This window comes from Mustela nivalis (assembly GCF_964662115.1).
Source record: "Mustela nivalis genome assembly, chromosome: 1".
NCBI classification, from domain to species: domain Eukaryota; kingdom Metazoa; phylum Chordata; class Mammalia; order Carnivora; family Mustelidae; genus Mustela; species Mustela nivalis.
Genome location: NC_139020.1, coordinates 118829634 through 118848541, shown reverse-complemented (window position 1 = coordinate 118848541; position 18908 = coordinate 118829634). Strand labels below are relative to the sequence as shown.

The 18908-nt window shown below is 39.7% G+C and overlaps 1 protein-coding gene across 2 annotated transcripts in view; it reads right to left on the bottom strand.

Annotated features, from left to right (window-relative positions):
* Nucleotides 1–18908, bottom strand: part of HSPBAP1 (HSPB1 associated protein 1) — a 59192-nt gene continuing 40284 nt past the window's right edge. For both annotated transcript variants that reach the window (XM_082740646.1, XM_082740647.1), the window contains 5 exons: nt 18478–18614; nt 14209–14380; nt 11208–11291; nt 780–890; nt 1–661 (listed from right to left, as the gene is read on the bottom strand). In XM_082740646.1, the coding sequence (XP_082596772.1) occupies nt 128–661; nt 780–890; nt 11208–11291; nt 14209–14380; nt 18478–18614 (1038 nt within the window). In that variant the 3' untranslated portion in view covers nt 1–127. The remainder of the gene's footprint in view (nt 662–779; nt 891–11207; nt 11292–14208; nt 14381–18477; nt 18615–18908) is intronic.

Here is an 18908-nt window from a genome sequence, read left to right as displayed (position 1 = left end):
AAGAACAAGTGCATTTACAAGCACGCTGGCCTACAAATTAATTTTGTGCTCTGCCATTTTTTTATTTAATGATCAAACTACTTAAAAATATTTTTAAAGTATTATTTTAAAAGTCATTTCCTTAGAACTACAAACTTCTTCCTTGTATCAGAAGTTGTGCCACTATCCTGGTTACTTGTGGATTCACCAAGCAGTCCAGCAAATCATCTGTAGAAATGAATGTTTGAGAAGGAGCCATACTACTATTTGAAGCAATTTGTTCCACAACTGCATCCTCACTTTTACTCGTCATTCGTTGCCTCTTGGTACAATGCAGTTTTCCAGAGTGTTCTCCATCTTTGCCTACAAAGTCTTTACCATCACCTTCAAATATGCCTCCTCTCTCTGAGGGTAGTTCTTCAGAACTCAGTATTACAGGAACCAGATCAGGGCCAAAGGGACTTGCTGCCTCCCATTTTCCTGTTCCCAGGATTACGTCCTGGCCACCTGTTTGTTCCACCGCCATGCGATTGTGCACATTCAAGCCCTCCTGTTTCATGTCCTCTCTATTTGTTCTCAGGGCTTGGATTTCTATGACCTTAGATGTTCTGTAATGATCAAAAAGGGCAGAAACAGCTCTATTTAAGTAGCGACAATTGACTTCGTGGGATGTTTCCTCAACCTAGGGAAAAAGTAAAACTCCTTAGAATGGCTATATGCACTTACATAAATTAGAAAACAAATGTTCTAGCAAGGGTTGATTAATCACAGGAAACTAACTGCCACGATGAACAGCCTACCTCAGTTGGGTTTAACCAAGCTCTGGTATTGGTTGGATCCTCTGCGGTCTTCAGGGCACACACAAGCATGCGTGTGATTGCCTCTTCTACTCGGGCTTGGTGGTCCTCTTCCTGAGGCAAGATTTAAAAAGCACATTGTTTTCATCTGTCACTTTGTCTCATGGCTTAAAACAGAGTAGAGTCTCTATTAATTGTGGGCCCTGTTCGCTCATTAATATAAGCTTTTTTAGAGAAGGAAGGAACATGTTTTGGCAGATCACAACTTTTCTGTATTCACTATCACCTGACATCTAGAAGAGTTGTAAAATATTTCACCGACCACATTGAAGTTTTATCCTGTCTATAAGACATAGCCTTTAAGAATGAACTACTTTGTGATGTTTCTTCCAATCTCTTTCATTTGTTGACAAGTTTAAAATATTTTTTAAAAAAGGCACTACATACAGAGAAATAATACTTAAGAATTTTAAAAACTTTCTTAATGGAAGAAAAATTATAATAAACATGCTTGGCCACAAGAATGAAATGGCTAAAAATCCAAATATGGTTTTTTAAAGACATAATAAGCATAAATCAGAGCATTAAGGATAAATTACATTAAAATCAACGACTTCTGTTCATCAAAAATTATAATAAACATGCTTGGCCACAAGAATGAAATGGCTAAAAATCCAAATATGGTTTTTTAAAGACATAATAAGCATAAATCAGAGCATTAAGGATAAATTACATTAAAATCAACGACTTCTGTTCATCAAAAGGCAACAAAAGGAAAAAAAAGCAAACCAGATATGTGTAATACATAAAACTGATAAAGGTTAATATCCAGGATATATAAAGAATCTATACACATCAAACAAATAATCCAATTTTTAAAAATAGGCAAGAGGCATGAAGACAAGCATTTCAAAAAAAGAGCAATCAGATATTTATTAAAACGTGAAAGGTTTTAATAAACCTTTAATAAACTGAGCCTGGGTGGCTCAGTGGGTTAAGGCCTCTGCCTTCGGCTCAGGTCATGATCCCAGGGTCCTGGAATTGAGCACCACATTGGGCTCTCTGCTCAGCAAGGAGCCTGCTTCCCTTCCTCTCTCTCTCTCTGCCTGCCTCTCTACCAGCTTGTGATCTCTGTCTGTCAAATAAATAAATAAAAATCTTTTTAAAAAACCCATGAAAATATGTTTGACCTCATGAATAATCAGGGAAATGCAAATCGAGAAACTGGTGAAATTGGCAAAAGAGAGTCTGATAATTCCAAGTGGTAGAAAAATGTGCATTGACGGATTCACTGATGGTGGGAGTGCAAACTGGTATGGCCATCTGGAAAACATGTTGGTGTTATCTTGTGAACTTGGGTATTGTACCCCCTGCAGACCAGAATTTCTGCACCCAGAAAAATAACATACTTTTTAAAAAAGATTTTATTAATTTATTTGGGGGAGAGAGAGAGAGAGAGCTTGAGAGAGAGAGCATGAGAGGAAAGAGGTCAGAGTGAGAAGCAGACTCCCTGCCGAAGAGGGAGCCTGATGTGGGACTTGATCCCAAGACTCCAGGATCACGACCTGAGGCGAAGGCAGTCACTCATCCAACTGAGCTACCCACATGCGCAAGAAATATATATTCTTTAGAGAAACTCTTGTACATGTGTACAAGAATATCCTATTTATAAAAGCAAAAGATTGGAAACAACTCAATTATCCATCAACAGAACAGAGAACCAATAAAATGGGGTACACTTATATAAGAGAATATCATACCACAGTGAAAATGAATGAAATTTCCATGATAAGACACCACTCCACACTAGTATGACTATCATAAAAAAGACAGATAATAACAAGTGTTGGTGAGGATGTGGAGAAATCAGAATAGTCACACATTGCTGGTCAGAATGTAAATGGCTTTAGAAACAGCCTGGCAGTTCCTCAAAAGGCTAAACACAGAGTTGCCAAATGTGGTGGTTAATTTTATCAGCTAACTTGGTTAGGCTAGTTGTTTGGTCAAACCCTAGTCTAAATGTTGCTGTGAAAATACTTTGAAGATGATTAACTTTTAAAATCAGTTGACTTTAGGTAAAGGAAATTATCTTCAATAATGTAGGTAGACCTCAGGTGAAGGCCTGAGGCAAAAACTAAGGTTTCCTAGAGAATAAGGTATTGTGCCTCAGGATTCTAACAGAAATCCTGAATGAGTGGGTTTCTAGTCTGTTAGCCATCCTACAGATTTCAGACTCCAGACTGAAACTCAGACCAGAGTCTTTACGATCCATTATACCAAAGGATCCAGAAATTCCACTCCTAAATGTACATGCAAGATAATGAAAACATATGGTCACATAAAAACTTGTACATAAATGTTAGTAATAGCATTGTTTGTAACTGCAAAAAGTAGACACAACCCACATGTCCACCAGCTGATGAGTAGATAAACAAAATGTGTATATCCATTCAATGGAATATTATTTAGCCATAAAAAGGAATCAAGTACTGATACATGCTATAACATAGATGAATCCTGAAAACATGTAATACTAAATGAAAGATGCTGGCCACAAAAAAACCATGTATTACATGATTCCGGAATTGGCAAATCTAGAGAGACAGAAAATAGGTTGGTGACCACTTACGGTTACAGAGGAAAATCAGAGAGCAAATACTCATATATATAGGGTTTCTTTTTAGGTTGATGAATATGTTCAAAAATTGATTATGGTAGTATTGCATAATTCTTGACTATACATAAAATTTCTGAACTGTACACTTTACTGTTTTTCCACTGAGTATTCAAATGTATTTATTTGGGAAACTAAAGTCCATTTTCTTCTTAACAGGGTTTTAGAAAGCTGCATTTGTTTAAAGCAAGTGAAATTTTAAAGAAGTAAAACTCCTAGAAGCTCTCAGAACCTCTAAGAATTTTTTTTAATTGAAGTATAATCAACACAGTGTTACATTCGTTTCAGGTGTATGACATCAGGATTCAACAGCTCTATAGGCTTTGCTGTGCTCACAAGCATAGGTACCATCTGTCACCATCCAACATTCCTGCAACACCTCTGACTAGATTCCCCACGCTGCACCTGTCATCCCCGTGACTTACTCATTCTGTAACTGGAAGGCTGTACCTCCCACTCCCCTGCATCCAGAAAGGAGAGGGGGTGAGCAAAATTACACCACTACAAATATGTTACCTACATATTATTTTATAGGTATAAATACAATGAAAGACATAATAATGGAAAAATTATTAGAGCAAAAGGAAAGCCTTTAAAAATTAACAGAAAAAATTGTTTTAAGTTTGGAAAAAGTACCAATAAAATAAATGCATTTCAATACAACAAGAATAAGGAGGAATACTAAAAGAAAAGGATTAAAAAAGGCACAATTGAGGGGTGCCTGAGTGGCTCTGTGGGTTAAGGCCTCTGCCTTTGGCTCGGGTCATGATCCCAGGGATCAAGCCCCGCATCGGGCTCTCTGCTCAGCAGGGAGCCTGCTTCCTCCTCTCTCTCTCTCTCTCTCCCTCTCTGCCAGCCTCTCTGCCTACTTGTGATCTCTGTCAAATAAATAAATAAAATTAAAAAAAAAAAAAAGGCACAGGGGCGCCTGGGTAGCTCAGGTGGTTAAGCCGCTGCCTTCGGCTCAGGTCATGATCTCAGGGTCCTGGGATGGAGTCCCACATCGGGCTCTCTGATCAGCAGGGGGCCTGCTTCCCTTCCTCTCTCTGTGATCTCTTCCCTTCCTCTCTCCTACTGTGATCTCTCTCTGTCAAATAAATAAATAAATAAAATCTTAAAAAAAAAAGGCACAATTGAGAAGAACTGAGAATATACTTTATCCTTTGGAATACATTAAGATAGAATACCACTTTAACAGAGAAAAAGAGAAGAGATGAATATTGTGCCAGCTGGACAGAACTAGAATTTCTACTTTTTTCCCAAATCTATGTGACTTGTGACAAGAATACTACAGTCAGGATTTAGCTTGAGTTATTATGTGGAATATGGTTGGTTTTAAAACCTAAGGGGTTTTGGAGTTAAATTTGGCAACAAGAAAAAATTACGGTTCAGTACTTGAAGAGACAAGAATCAAAGCAACATGTGACAGAGGAAAATATAGTCATTTAGATCCTAGTCCGCATTCCAGTTATTTAAGGAAGAATGAATGTTTTCAAACTGTGATGTACGCCGAAGTTAAAGGAGGAATGAGAGTCCTGGTTTGGTGAAGGACAGAAATCATCCACCTTAAGTCAGCATCAAGTCCTTGGGCACCAAACTTGTAAGTACTATCTCATGACTTGTTTATACTCATTGACACCAATCCTTTGGAAAATTCTGTGAGAATCAGCTGAACAAATGGTATAAAACAAGCTTCTAATAAGACCATAGTGAAGGCTTTCAGACTCTTGAGGCCAGGTGAATTCAAATCTAAATAAAATATGAACAAGTGGCATTCTACAGTACATTAAGAAATGATATATCGGGGCGCCTGGGTGGCTCAATGGGTTAAAGCCTCTGCCTTCAGCTCAGGTCATGATCCCAGGGTCCTGGGATCAAGCCCCACATTGGGCTCTCTGCTCAACAGGGAGCCTGCTTCTCCCTCTCTCTCTTTCTGCCTGCTGCTCTGCCTACTTGTGATCTCTGTCTGTCAAATAAATAAATAAAATCTTAAAAAAAAAAGAAATGATATATCATAACCAAATGGGATTTGTTCCAGAAATTAAGGATGGTTCAATCAATACTAAGAAATCCACTGATTTAATTTACTCAAATACCAGATATTTACTAAAGAGGAATATTATATGATCATCTCCATTAGTGCTTAAAAGGCTTTCAATAATATTTAACATCTTTTCTGGATTAAAAAACAAAATAAAAAACAAAAAAGTAATGAATTGAAAGATACTTAACATGGTAAAATATATACACAATTCACCCCCAAATCCAGTATTTTACTTTTAAAAAAATCACTAGAGAATTCTCTCTAAAATCAGAAAAAGACAAAGATGCCCACTATCTCCATTATTATTTATTATTGATTTAGAAGTATTAGCTAATGTAATTAGACAAGGGAAAATAAGATACAGGAAAATAAATTGGAAAGGAAGAGGTAAAAGTATCTTAATTTTCAGATAATAGGAGAGAAACCTGAAAAACCAAGGAAGTCAATAAAAAATCACCACATTCAAGAAAATAATTCAAATTAACACAAAAATCAATAGCCTTCATATATACAAACAATATCTACTCAGATGATATAACGGAAGAGAAGACCCACCTCACTTAACCACAGCAGCCAAAAAAAGAGGAAATGCCCGGGAATAAACCTTTTTTTAAAGAAATGTCCAAATCCAGTGTGAGGAAAACTTTAAAACACTCCTGGAACAAAGACAACTAGACTTGGACAAAAAGAAAGGTATCTCATTACTGGTTAGGACAATTCAACACCATACAGCTCATATTAAATTTCATATAAATGGAATAAAAATATCAATTGTTTTCTCCCTGAAAGTGGATGTATTCTAAAGATCATGCTAAAAAAAAAAAAAAATTTAAGAAGAGCCAGCAAAACACTGCAAAAGAAAAGGTTTCTGGCCCTACAGATACTAAAAACATCCTGTAAGACCACTCTAAGTAAAAAAGGGTAGAAGCATTGAAACAATGTGAAGAAAGGCCAGTGGAAGAAACAGACTCAAGTACACAGAGATATCTGGTATATGATTAAGGTAATATTTCAAATCATCACAGAAAAGACAGACTTTAAAATAAATGATGTCCCTGACAATTCTATTGTCATTTGGTAATAAATAATAGATCTCAACCTTACACCATACACTAGTAAAAACCTTGAAATGGATGAGAGACCCAAATGTAAAAAAATGAAACAATCCAAACTAAAAGAAAGCATTGGTGAATTCCTTTACGACCTGGAAGAGGGAAAGGTTTTTTCCAGCTATGATTCAAAAATCAGAAGCAAAAAAATTCAACTGTACATCCTGTTGGTGAGGCTGTGGAGAAAAGAAGCTTCCTCAGATGCTACTGATAGAAAGGCAAAATGGCACAATCACTGTCAAATTTGGCAAAATTTGGCAAAGCCTAACAAAGCTGACTCACTTTTAAGACTCTCCTCAAAGACACTCTTCCAGCAAATATAAAGCAACATATGCACAATATTAATCACTGGCATTATTTCTAATTATAAAAGACTGGAAAGAACGCAAACATCCATCCACATCGGAACCAGGAAGTGAACGATGGTGCACCCACATACAGTGGGATACTACACAGCTGTTGGAAAGAAAGTGAAAATTGCTCCATACTATGATTCACCAAATTCAGAATAGTATTGTAATGTGAAAAAAGCAGGGTGCGGAACACTAGTTTATTACTTTCTGTGTAAGAAAGGAGAGGAATATGAGTATGTGTGAATAAGCACATGAAACATAAAAAAGTTTCTATTCTTATTCACATATAAAGTCATGCATAAATATATTTATTCATTTACTTAATTATTTACATATATGTTTACAAAGAAGACACACTAGAATGATGAACTAAAAGAACAGAAACAGAGCCCTGTGGTGGGGGTTAGTGGGGAGAGAGGGATGGAGTGGAGGGGACACAGAGGAAGAGAAAACTTCCCTATATAAAGGAGAGTTTTAATATCATTTTAACAATTTAATGTTTTACATATTCAAAATATTAAATAAAGTCAAATTATGAAAAAAAGTAAATCCTAATGCTGAAAACAAACTGAAACAAAACAAACCTACCTAAAATTTAAGTAACATAGCCACAAATGAAAAGAATCCATTCACAATGAATTCTGAATGCAGTAGTACTTTGTAGCTCCTTAGTGGGATATAGTCTAATGATAAAAAGGATTAAAAAGAAATCCTAAATTTTATTTGCAAGTTTTATTATTAGTAATAATAATATTGGAATTTTGAAATTATAAATATAACATCTTAAAAAAATATATGGGTGGGGCACCTGGGTGGCTCAGTGGGTTAGGCTGCTGCCTTCGGCTCAGGTCGTGATCTCAGGGTCCTGGGATCGAGTCCCGCATCAGGCTCTCTGCTCAGCAGGGAGCCTGCTTCCTCCTCTCTCTCTGCCTGCCTCTCTGCCTACTTGTGATCTCTGTCAAATAAATAAATAAATAAATAAATGTATGGGTGGACAAATGTTTATAGCAGCAATGTCTACAACAGCCAAACTATGGAAAGAACCTCAATGTCCATCAACAGATAAATGGATAGAGGAGATGTGATATATATATATATATATATGAAATACTATGCAGCAATCAAAATAAATGAAATCTTGCCATTTGTGACAACATGGATGAACTAGACGGTATTATGCTTAGTGAAATAAGTTAATCAGAGAAAGACAATTATCATATGATCTCCTTGATATGAGGAAGTGGAGAGGCAGCGTGGAGGGTTTGGGGGGTAGGAAGGGAATTAATGAAACAATATGGGATCAAGAGGGAGACAAACTGTAAGAGAGTCTTAATCTCATAAAACAAACTGAGAGTTGCTGGGAGTAGGGGGCTAGGGAGAAGGTGGTTGAGTTATGGACACTGGGGAAGGTATCTGCTATGGTGAGTGTTGTGAAGTGTGTAAGCCTGGTTTGATTCACAGACCTGTACCTCTGGGGCTAATAATACATTATATGTTAATTAAAAAATTTAAAAATTAAAAAGGAAAAAAATAAGTGGGTGGGGCACCTGGGTGGATCAGTTGGTTAAGCATTCAACTCTTGATTTCAGCTCATGTCATGATCTCAGGGTTATGAGACTGAGCCCCATGACAGGTTCCGTACTGGGCATGGAGCCTGCTTACGATTCTCTCTCACTCTCTGCCCTCCCATCCAAGGCAGGGGTAAAATATATATATATGTTTATATATATTTGTGTGTGTGTGTGTGTGTATTTATATATGTGTGTATATATATAGATATAGATACATAAATATGTATCAAATAAGTAGATGTTACTGTTAGGATTGATCCTGATTTTCAGTGTAAGAGAAGAGATAAAAATATGGAAACAAATAAGAAAATATCTATATTTAACCTTAAATTAGAATTATAAATATACCTATATCTATCTATCTATCTATCTACCTATCTATCTATATCACATTCTGGTTTTATTATTTAAAGGTCTAGAAACAGCAACATGCCAATAGCAATGAACAACAGCTTTAGAGCCCCAATCTCAGTTTCTAAATACCATTCTCCACTAAAAGGAACAATGACCACTTGGAGAAATTATCAGCTTCCAAGTTGGAGACAGGTAAAGTCCAAGGCAATCCTGGGGTATCCTCTTGTACCAGAGAGCAAGGATACATTCCAAGACAAATGACGACGTACCAAAAGGGCACAGGCCCACTTGAAGGAGTTTACCAAAAACACAGAAGAGAATCAAATTCAGAATGACCTTGGCAAGCTGGAATGCTCACCCCAAAGAACACAGTACAAGCTGAGGGAGGGGAGTGTGAAGTGTGGGATGTGGGTTTAAAGAACCAGCTTTAACAGCTTTACGATGGAGGGCAACCTGACACGGGAGCTGACTGGGTGGAAAAAAGCAGGGATACTCTTGAGCTGAGTATGAGCCCAAAGCGAGATCAGATCCCTAAAAAAAGCTACTGCAATATTATAAGCAGCAAAAAGAAATTGAGGATCTAAGTCATGCGAGGGAGAAACCTTGATTCCGTGAACTGAGACCTCCTGGTATTTATACATTAAGAGGGCTGTTCTCGACATAATAGTTCTTCCTCTTCATAGTAGTTTCCGTTTTTAAACACTTCTCATGTGGCAGGCGCTGGATTAAATGCCTCTGGAGTGTGTGTGATTATAATCCCTGTTCCCCAGGTGCAGAGACCTGGGCTAGATGAGATGAACTGATCATCCAGGTTACACAGCTAACAAAGGCAGACCTATAACTTAAACCTGCATTTAGTTCTGAAGTCTATGATCAAAATGGTGAAAAGTCTGAAAAAATTTTTAAGAAGTCATATAAAAAACTTATTAAAGAAACTGAAGGTTTTGGGGCACCTGGGTGGCTCAGGGGGTTAAGCCTCTGCCTTCGGCTCAGGTCATGGTCTCAGGGTCCTGGGATCAAGCCCCAAATTGGGCTCTCTGCTCAACAGGGAGCCTGCTTCTCCCTCTCTCTCTTTCTGCCTGCTGCTCTGCCTACTTGTGATCCCTCTCTCTGTCAAAAAAACCAAACCAAACCAAACCAAACCAAACCAAACGAAACCAAAGCAAACAGAGGCTTTGAGTCTGGGAAAGAAAAGTTTAAAGGGACACATGGCAGGTATCATCAAATATTTAAAAAACAAAACAAAACAAAAAACATTCTGTAGAGTTTCAGAAATAATGGGTATAGTTACAAGCAGGCAGGTGAATCTAACAATGAAAAGAGCCACCTTGAGAAGCTAAGTACTGTCAGTACTACTGTCAGTACTAGCAGATGTGACTCTGGACTTGGACTGGACTGTATCTTGACATTTGCTCTGACTGTAATTCAGCATGCTACCAGCAGCTAAGTAACTAACCAGCTGAGTCCACTGATCTCCCACCACACCGCTCATCTAACCCACAAAGGCCACATCTCTTTTCTAAGCCCAGACAGTGCAGCTTCCTGTCAGAGTCTCCCTGAGGCTCCACCTATGCCAAAGCCCTCCCCAGTACCCATGGATAAGGAGAGCCTGAGGGGAGGAGGCAGCAGCCACACGGAGAAGAGAGATGCAATCAGGATTTGGGTACAGGACAGTAAGATGCCACTGAAGCAGAGGCTTCAAAGCCTCTGGTTAAAGAGGCACAGGTGCAGAGAAAGCCTTGGTTCAGCCTCACGGGACAGCCATGTTAATTGTCAAGTAGAGCAGGCAACCAGGGTCACACAAAGTGTATTGTAGGGAAAATGCCTCCTTCATTTCCCAGCAGAAATGAAACAATAAAATCCTAGCATTCAAAGACTCTTCTTTGAGAAAAGGCAGAAGCCAGGACTGAGAATTGTGCAATTAGTAACAAGGGCCCTGAGCCAAGAAGCAGTTATCTCCAGCCCATCTGGATGTGGACAGAACCCGTAATGTGGGACAGACATGGCAAATCCTGACAGCCCCACACCGCTTTCCTAACACCACCAGCTAAGGAGAAGACTGCACACCAGCATCAGGGCCCACTGTGCGCCCTTAAAAGAAAGAGAATAATTCATCACTGAAAACCCTAATTCCGACTTAAATACCCATTAACAGAGCACTGAATACAGAAATTGTAGCATATCAAACCAAAGTAGTATTGGTTGGTTAAATTTAATCACTAAGTTTTATAGTTAGGCCATATATATATATATATATATATATATATATATATATATATATATCTTAAAAGCAGGGATTACATTTATTTAAAAAAAAAAAAAGTACCAGCTCAATCCATGAGTTTATACTGACAGTGACAGGATCAATGGATTCTACGTAATGCCACCAGTGTCTGGGAACAAACAGAACCTGAAAAGCGAACAAACAAAAAGTAAGTTAGCACAAGAACAGCACATTTTGTTTTAATGTCAGAATTAGACCCTAATTGACAAAGCTAGGAATCAATATGAATTCATAGCAGTATTTCTGTTGGAAAGGAAAACAAGGAAAAAAACCTCACAACCCCTTTCTTTTTTTAACCAGCGAGTTCATATGTTCCATAAAGGATGTTATTGCCAGCTTCCCCAACTTCTACTCTCCTTAATCCTGGGCCTGCACTGCCTGCAACTAAATCTTAGTAAAGGACACAGATTCTAATTTTTCCTCCTTTCCACTGCAAAACAGCTGCATGCATTCTGAGAAAGGGTATAGGGAAAACTAGAGGAAGTAGTTTCTGTCTTCTCACAGTGTAAAATCTAGCCACTGAAGAAACAGCACGTTGAAAGGGGGCACTAGGTAGATGACTCAAAGGAGCCAACACTGGTGCCAGGGAGCCTCAGAAGAGGGAGACATCGGCATGAACCATGGATGGCAGGAGCAGCCTGGCATGCATGAAATGTGGTCTGAACCAGGGTTAGGGGACCATGTAGAGACAGCAAAGAATTAGGACATGCCAGGAGGGAGAGGTAGTGCCAACAAGGGAGGTTGGACTGCTGAGGGAGAGCAAGTAGGTCGGTCTCACTGTGGCAGACAGGGCAATGGGAGATAAATTGAGAGGGTTAGGTTAGGGCCAGAGGAGGGCCCTTAACTCAGAATAAAGAATCTCCTTTTTATTCTGTAAGTATTAAGGAATTTTGGGGGGGGTGCAGAGGGAGAGAGAGAATCTTAAGCAGACTCCCCACTCAGCATAAAACCTGATACAGGGGGCAATCTCTCGAACCTGATATCATGACCTGAGCTGAAATCAAGACTCAGATGCTTAATTGACTGAATGACCGAGGTGCCTCACTAAGAAATTTTTAGTAGGGGGATAGTTAAAATAGCAGTATCATGGGAGAGTCTGGGTAGGACAGGAGATTCTTACAGTGGCCCAACTAGTAAGATCTAGAGATCTAAACAGGAGGGTATAGAAAACAAAAGCAACAGCCAGAGTCAAGAAGGACTGCATTTGTCCAGACTCAGTATGAAATTAGTACCCATGGAAGTTTGAGCAGAGCAGACAGGCTGATCCAAGGGTTTGGGGCTTCAGATTTGGAAAATGGGTGGCACTAGCTTTGAGCAAGGTGAAGCTAGGAGATAGGAAGAGAGCACCTTTTAGGAGAACGGAGCTCTTAAGAAGGGCACTGCACTTAAATCATTAGTTCATGTATGTTTCATCTGATAAGACAGTGGTAAGAGACAGACCCAGTTGTTGGTAGATTAAAGAACAAGCAGGGTGTAAGGAACACTGATACCACAGACAGAACCACGTGTTTAAATCTGGCTATTAAAATAGAAGAAAAAATTAATTACCAAGCATGTCACATCCACCAGAATGGCTATGATAATAACAGGAATAATGGAAAAGAACAAGTGTTGGTGAGGAGGTGAAGAAATCAGAGCCTTCACACATTACTTCGTGGGAATGTAAAATGGTGTAGCTGCCATGGAAAACAGCTGGGCAATTCCTCAAAAAGTTAAACACAGAGTTACCACAGGACCCAGCAATTTCACTCCTAGGAATATAACCAAGGGAGCTGAAAATATACCTTCACCCAAAAACTGGTTCTCCAATGTCTACAGCAACATTCTTCATTAATAGCTAAAAAGTAGAAACAATTCAAATGTCTATCAACAGATGAATGGATAAGCAAAAATATATGTGTAACAATGTAATATGTTCAGCCATAAGAAGGAATGAAGTACTGATACTATTCTGTAGGATTATATTATGTGAAAGAAGGCGGATACAGAAGGCCACTTGTATGACTGCATGTAAGTGAAGTGTCCAGATTAGGTAAATCTATTGAGATATAAAATAGATGAGGGGTTGTCAGAGGCTGGGGGACAGGTGCCTGGGGAGCAACAGCTAATAGGTTGAAGCAAGTTGCTCAAGTCAAATGATTTGAGTTGGAGTATTCACACGGGAAGGGAGTCAGAAAAGGGCCAGTGAGAAGGGGGTAAAGGAAAATAGGCAGGGAATAATTGAGGGAAGAAAATCTCCTTAAGAGACTAAGAAAACCTTTCATGTCATTAATAAAATATCAGATAGCAAATGCCAATGTTGTAGAGGTGGTTTTCCCTACTGGACAGCAGCACTAAGAACAAAATCTTTGGAAATGTTTCAGACACAGTTCTTTATAAAAGGACCATCCATGCTTGTTTAAAGCAAATCAATCTCAGTTCATTCTGCCTTTGTTGTCTCACCACCTGGATGCATTCCCAACTGCATTTTATGTGTCTGGGTTCTGGTATAGTTGAAAAGATAGTAACTGTGAATAGACGTTCCAGGGGTGTTCAAGTACCCATGCCTTGACACTGTCTCTTAACCTTGTTAAAAATGACTGTGAAGGGCGTCTGGGTGGCTCAGGCAATTAAGTGTCTGCCTTTGGCTCAGGTCATGATTTCAGGGATCTGGCCGTGTCTGGGATCCCTGCTCAGCGGGGAGTCTGCTTGTCTCCTATGCCCGGCCACACCTGCCACTGGCTCATGCTCTCTCTAGCACTCTCTCTCAAATAAATAAATAAAATCTTAAAAAAAAAAAAAAAAAGATTGTAAGTCCTTGTTTTCCTCCAAAGTTATTCTCCTCTTCACCAGTAAAAAGAGCTATATTCCCTCTTCCCATAGTTCCATGACCTGTGAAGCTGAGAAGTTTGTTCCGAAGCCTTCTAACTAACAGCAGAGAGCAGCAGGGAAAAAAATCATTTTAATTTGTGTTGGTGGGGAGGCAATATGGTATAAGGACATGAAAGAAGTTCTAGCTGGGGCACGCACTGACAGGCAATCAGTGTTTTAAGGCTGCCATTACCTGTCCTGGGTTTAGTGTAACCATATGTCTTCGAGCTTTGCGGAACTGAGGAAAACGTTTTAAATCAGGATTGACAACATTGATTTTACTGAACACACTAGATTCTTCATAAGGGATTCTAGTTGGATAAAGGAAAGGAGTGTCTTCAGGAGGAAAGAGATGCCATCTTTTCCTAGTTAAAAAAAAAAAAAAAAAAGGTAAGAGTTAGTACTCTGAACTTGAGACAAAACATCTAAGAAGGCAGGAGCTAAGTCTCCATTTTCATTCAGTCCATAAAGGAATACAGGGGAAATCTCAGGGGTCACTTGGCCCATCTCTCAGTAGCAGAATCTCCTGGGCAGACACCCGGTGGAGATAAGGCGGCAGCCAGTGGATTATCTCCTAATGCCCTGAGGCAACCTTATTGCTGGGACAGGATATGGTTCGTAAGATCATTTTTAAAAAAATGTATTTTAGTTAAATTCAATTAGTTAACATATAGTGTATCATTAGTTTCTAATGTAGAGTACAGCTATGCACCTGTTGTGTATAACAGCCAGTGCTCCTTAATGTCCATCACCCAGTTACCCCATCCCTGCACCCGTCCCTCCACTCCAGCAACCCTCAGTTTGTTTCCTATGGTTAAGAGTCTCTTACAGTTTGTCTCCCCTCTCTAATTTCATCTTATTTTATTTTTCCCTCCTGTGGACATCTGGGCTCTTTCCATAGTTCGGCTGTTGTGGACATTGCTGCCATAAACACTGGGATGCAGGTGCCCCATCCGATCATTCTTTCTTAACTCAAGTCAAAGTCTACCTCTCATAAGTTGTTTCTGTCCCTGATTCTAGGGCTATCCTGAATGATCCTTCCCTTTCAAATATCTGTGTTCTTATCTTCTGCAGAGCAGCCACCCATACTGCTAGCCATCAAAGAGTTTCCAGACTCTTCTCCCAGTTTGGATTGTAAATTCCTTAAGTCAACCTTGTGTTAAGTTAATCCACAAGGAAGAAAGAGGCCCAAATGATGCCACCCAACTAAAAAGTGGTAAAATATTAGAATTTTCAAAAAGAGAAAACTATAAATGTTTCAGTACTTAAAATTTTTTGAAAACTTGAGGTGGATAAATCTTAAACCACAAGACACCAGACACACCCATACTTCAAGTCAAGAGCGGGGACATCTGAGGCAAGGAAGGGGAAATGTGAAAAAGGAAGACACGCAGACAAAAATACACAGCTGGGCAAGTGGAGAGAGAGAGAGAAAGAGAGAGGGGGACAGGGAGAAGAACGGGGCAGGGAAAGGGAGAGGGAGAGAACTAGTTCTGAGGAAAGGCTTAAAGCTCTCCCGTGACCCCTTGCAGTTACAGCGGGACCACTGTGTGCCTTTCAGTTGGCTGCAATTTTCAAACGAAGAAGTAGACACTAAAGTCTTACTTTGCCTTAGAGATAAAAGCTGCTCCATTCCACCATAGTTATGACCAGTTTGGGAGAATTCTTGGCATTTACTGTGTTTAGAATGTCAGAGCTGGAAGAACTCTCAAGAGATCATCAGGCTAATTCTACCTCCAAAGTAGTGGGAAAGGGACCCAGTGCTGGTTCAGTGTCATTCACTGGACTAGTGTTGGTGGTGGGCCCAGAACTAGGTTGCAGAGCTCCTGACCTCTTCAGATCCCACTTCCTACCTCTGCCTCATGGCTGTGTTCCTAGAGGAATAGCCATGAAGATAACAATCGCATACAATTTGTTTTGCTCCACTTAAAATATACAGTCAACCCTTCAACAACAAGGGGTTTGAATTGCATGGGTCCACGTCGTGCAGATGTTTTTTCATAAATACAATACAGTACTGTATTAGATTTCTTATGATTTTCTTAATAACATTTTCTTATCTCTAGCTTACTTTTTCTCTTTTAGGATTTCGTTTATTTATTTATTTGAGAGAGAGAGAGAATAAGTGAGCATGTGAACAGACGGAGGAGCAGAAGGAGGGGGAGAGGAAAGAATCTCAAGCAGACTCTGGGCTGAGCACCGAGTCTGATGCAGGGCTGGGTTCCATGACCCTGAGACCACGACCTGAGCCAAACCAAGAGTCAGATGCTCAACCGACTAAGCCACCTAGGAGCCTCTCACTTCCTTTATTGTAACAATACAGTATATAATACATATGACATACAGAATATGTGTTAATTGACTGTTTATGCTATTGGTAAGGCTTCCAGTCAACAGTAGGCTATTAGTGGTTAAGTTCTTAGGGAACCAAAAGTTATATGCAGATTTTCAACAGTGCGGGGGTCAGTACTCCTAACCCCCTCATTACTCAAGGGTCAACTGCATATGCATCCTTGTCTTATTAATCAGAAAAGGTGGTCAATCACAAGGTCATCCCTTGATCAAAAAACGTTTCATTGTCCTGCTTGCTGAAAAGAGAGTAAGAGGTTATTTGCCTGATAGTAAACTTCTGACTCCAACCTCCCTTTCCTACCTAAACCCTTTGTTTCCAATGCACAACTTATACTGGACAATTCACAGGGTTCTTTCTCTATATACCACATCCTTTTCTAGGGCTCTGCTCTCCCATGTCTTGACCATTCACCCATCTTTCAAAGCCCATCACAAATGACAGCTCCTCTCTGAAATCTTCCTTAATCTTTCTAGCAGAAACGATATCTCTCCTAGTTTTCAGTCCCACAGCTCTATGAAACCTTCCTCAAGAGCATGTTCATTCTGCCTTCTATCACACTGCCTGTGGGCTTGCCTGTACTCTAACTTTAAACTCCCTCCAGGCAGAGAAGTGTCTTACTCATTCAACTCCATTCCCTCTGTAACACATGGTGCCTACTCCATGAGTATTTACTGAGGAGTTATTTTACTATTCCAGAGCTTATGAAACCAGAAAATATGTTCTATTATAAAGTTAAAATAAAGTTATATTGATTTTATGGTACAGAAAGAACCCAGGTATTTCTTTTTAAAGATTTTATTTATTTTATTTGACAGAGAGAGAGATCACAAGTAGGCAGAGAGGCAGGCAGAGACAGAGGGGGAAGCAGGCTCCCTGCTGAGCAGAGAGCCTGATGCAGGGCTCGATCCCAGGACACTGAGATGGTGACCTGAGCCAAAGGCAGTGGCTTAATCCACTGAGCCACCCTGGCACCCCATTGATAATGTTTTCCCAACTGAATTTCTTTCCCAATTCAGAACACATGGGAAACAGCTGCTTGCAATGATACCTCTCTTACCAAGTTTAAGGTTCAGACTATCAACTTCCTAAGGGCAAGGACCAGGTACTCGTGGATCACTGCAGCATCCACAACACATAATAATATACCTGAAATGTCCTAGATCCTTTAAGAAGGACTTAATGAATCCAGAAGTGGACTGTCTTACACTATTTTATAGTTTTCAAAATACGTCACCTATGAAATCTATTCACATACTTATTCACTGTTTCTTTTGGATCCACTGATAATCTTTTTCATGTCTCAAGGGTCTGAGAACTTAGAAATGGCCATTTCTCTTTTTCCCTCTGTACTGTCCTATAAATGTTCCAAAAGACCAGGAAAGGAGACTCGAGCATCACTAATTGGGAGAAAATAAGCTACGCTATAACATTCTGAGTGGATCCTCCAACTAGCAGAAACATGTAAATTCTCACGGAAATCCTGGAACCAGGGACTATCAGAAGTATGCCTGACAGATGGAGAAGAACTTACCTAAAGTAAGAACATACTGCATTGTGTCAACATGTAGGCACAGACTAAAATTTAGACTTGAAAGGGGCCATAAATATCATCTCATTCAGTGGTTCCCAAATCAGGCCCCCTAGCATCTCCTTTGCTGCCTGAAGGTAGCAGCAAAGCCTCTTTCTTTTAGCAACCTGCTCCACTCTTGTTTATTTAGATTTGAAAAAAGAGTCTTCCTACTTTTAAATAGAATTTTGAACACTACAAATGCAGACAGACTCTTACATAACAGAGCTAAGCAGACAGTTGTCTAGCTGTTCTGAGAGTGGAATCCTGGAGCTCTAGGATCAGGACTCTGAAGGTAATCCTGATCAGAATTGAGACACACATGGAAACCATCATTTGACCTGTCCCCCTTACTTCAAAAGGGAGGAAACTGAACCAGAGGCCAACAGATGGGTCTTGGTCATGAGGCAGGCTGACAGGGTGGAGCTGGGACTAAACCTTGGGGTCTGCCACCTGCCTGATCCTCATTCTTCTTCCTGTGCAACACACACACACACACACACACACACACACACACACGCACGCATTCACCTGTGCATTACCTTCCTTGGACCTGGAATACTAAGTTGCAACCATAGGAGTCCAGATGACAGGGTGTATGGGCCCCCATGGAGCCGATCCACAATGTACTTTCCCGTCCATTTCTTCCAGGAAACCCGAAGTCAGACCATATCACATCCTGTTTTGAAAATAAAGTTACAGTCCGTCAAGAACCAACCAAATGTACTGTATGGTAGTGTTACATATTTGTACTTGCACATTCGGTTTTTGGCAGTTGGAATACTCTTTTATAGAAAATGCTATAGACAGAGGAGGTTAGGCTTCCAGAGCAATCCAAGAAATCTTTTAAAGCAATAGATTTAAACCAATAGAAGTACCTCACCATGAGTAGTTTTTCCAACAAATACTGACTGTTCTAGAACCTTGTGATGAATCAGTGCATAAGAAAGACAAGTATGTCCAGCCAAGCGAA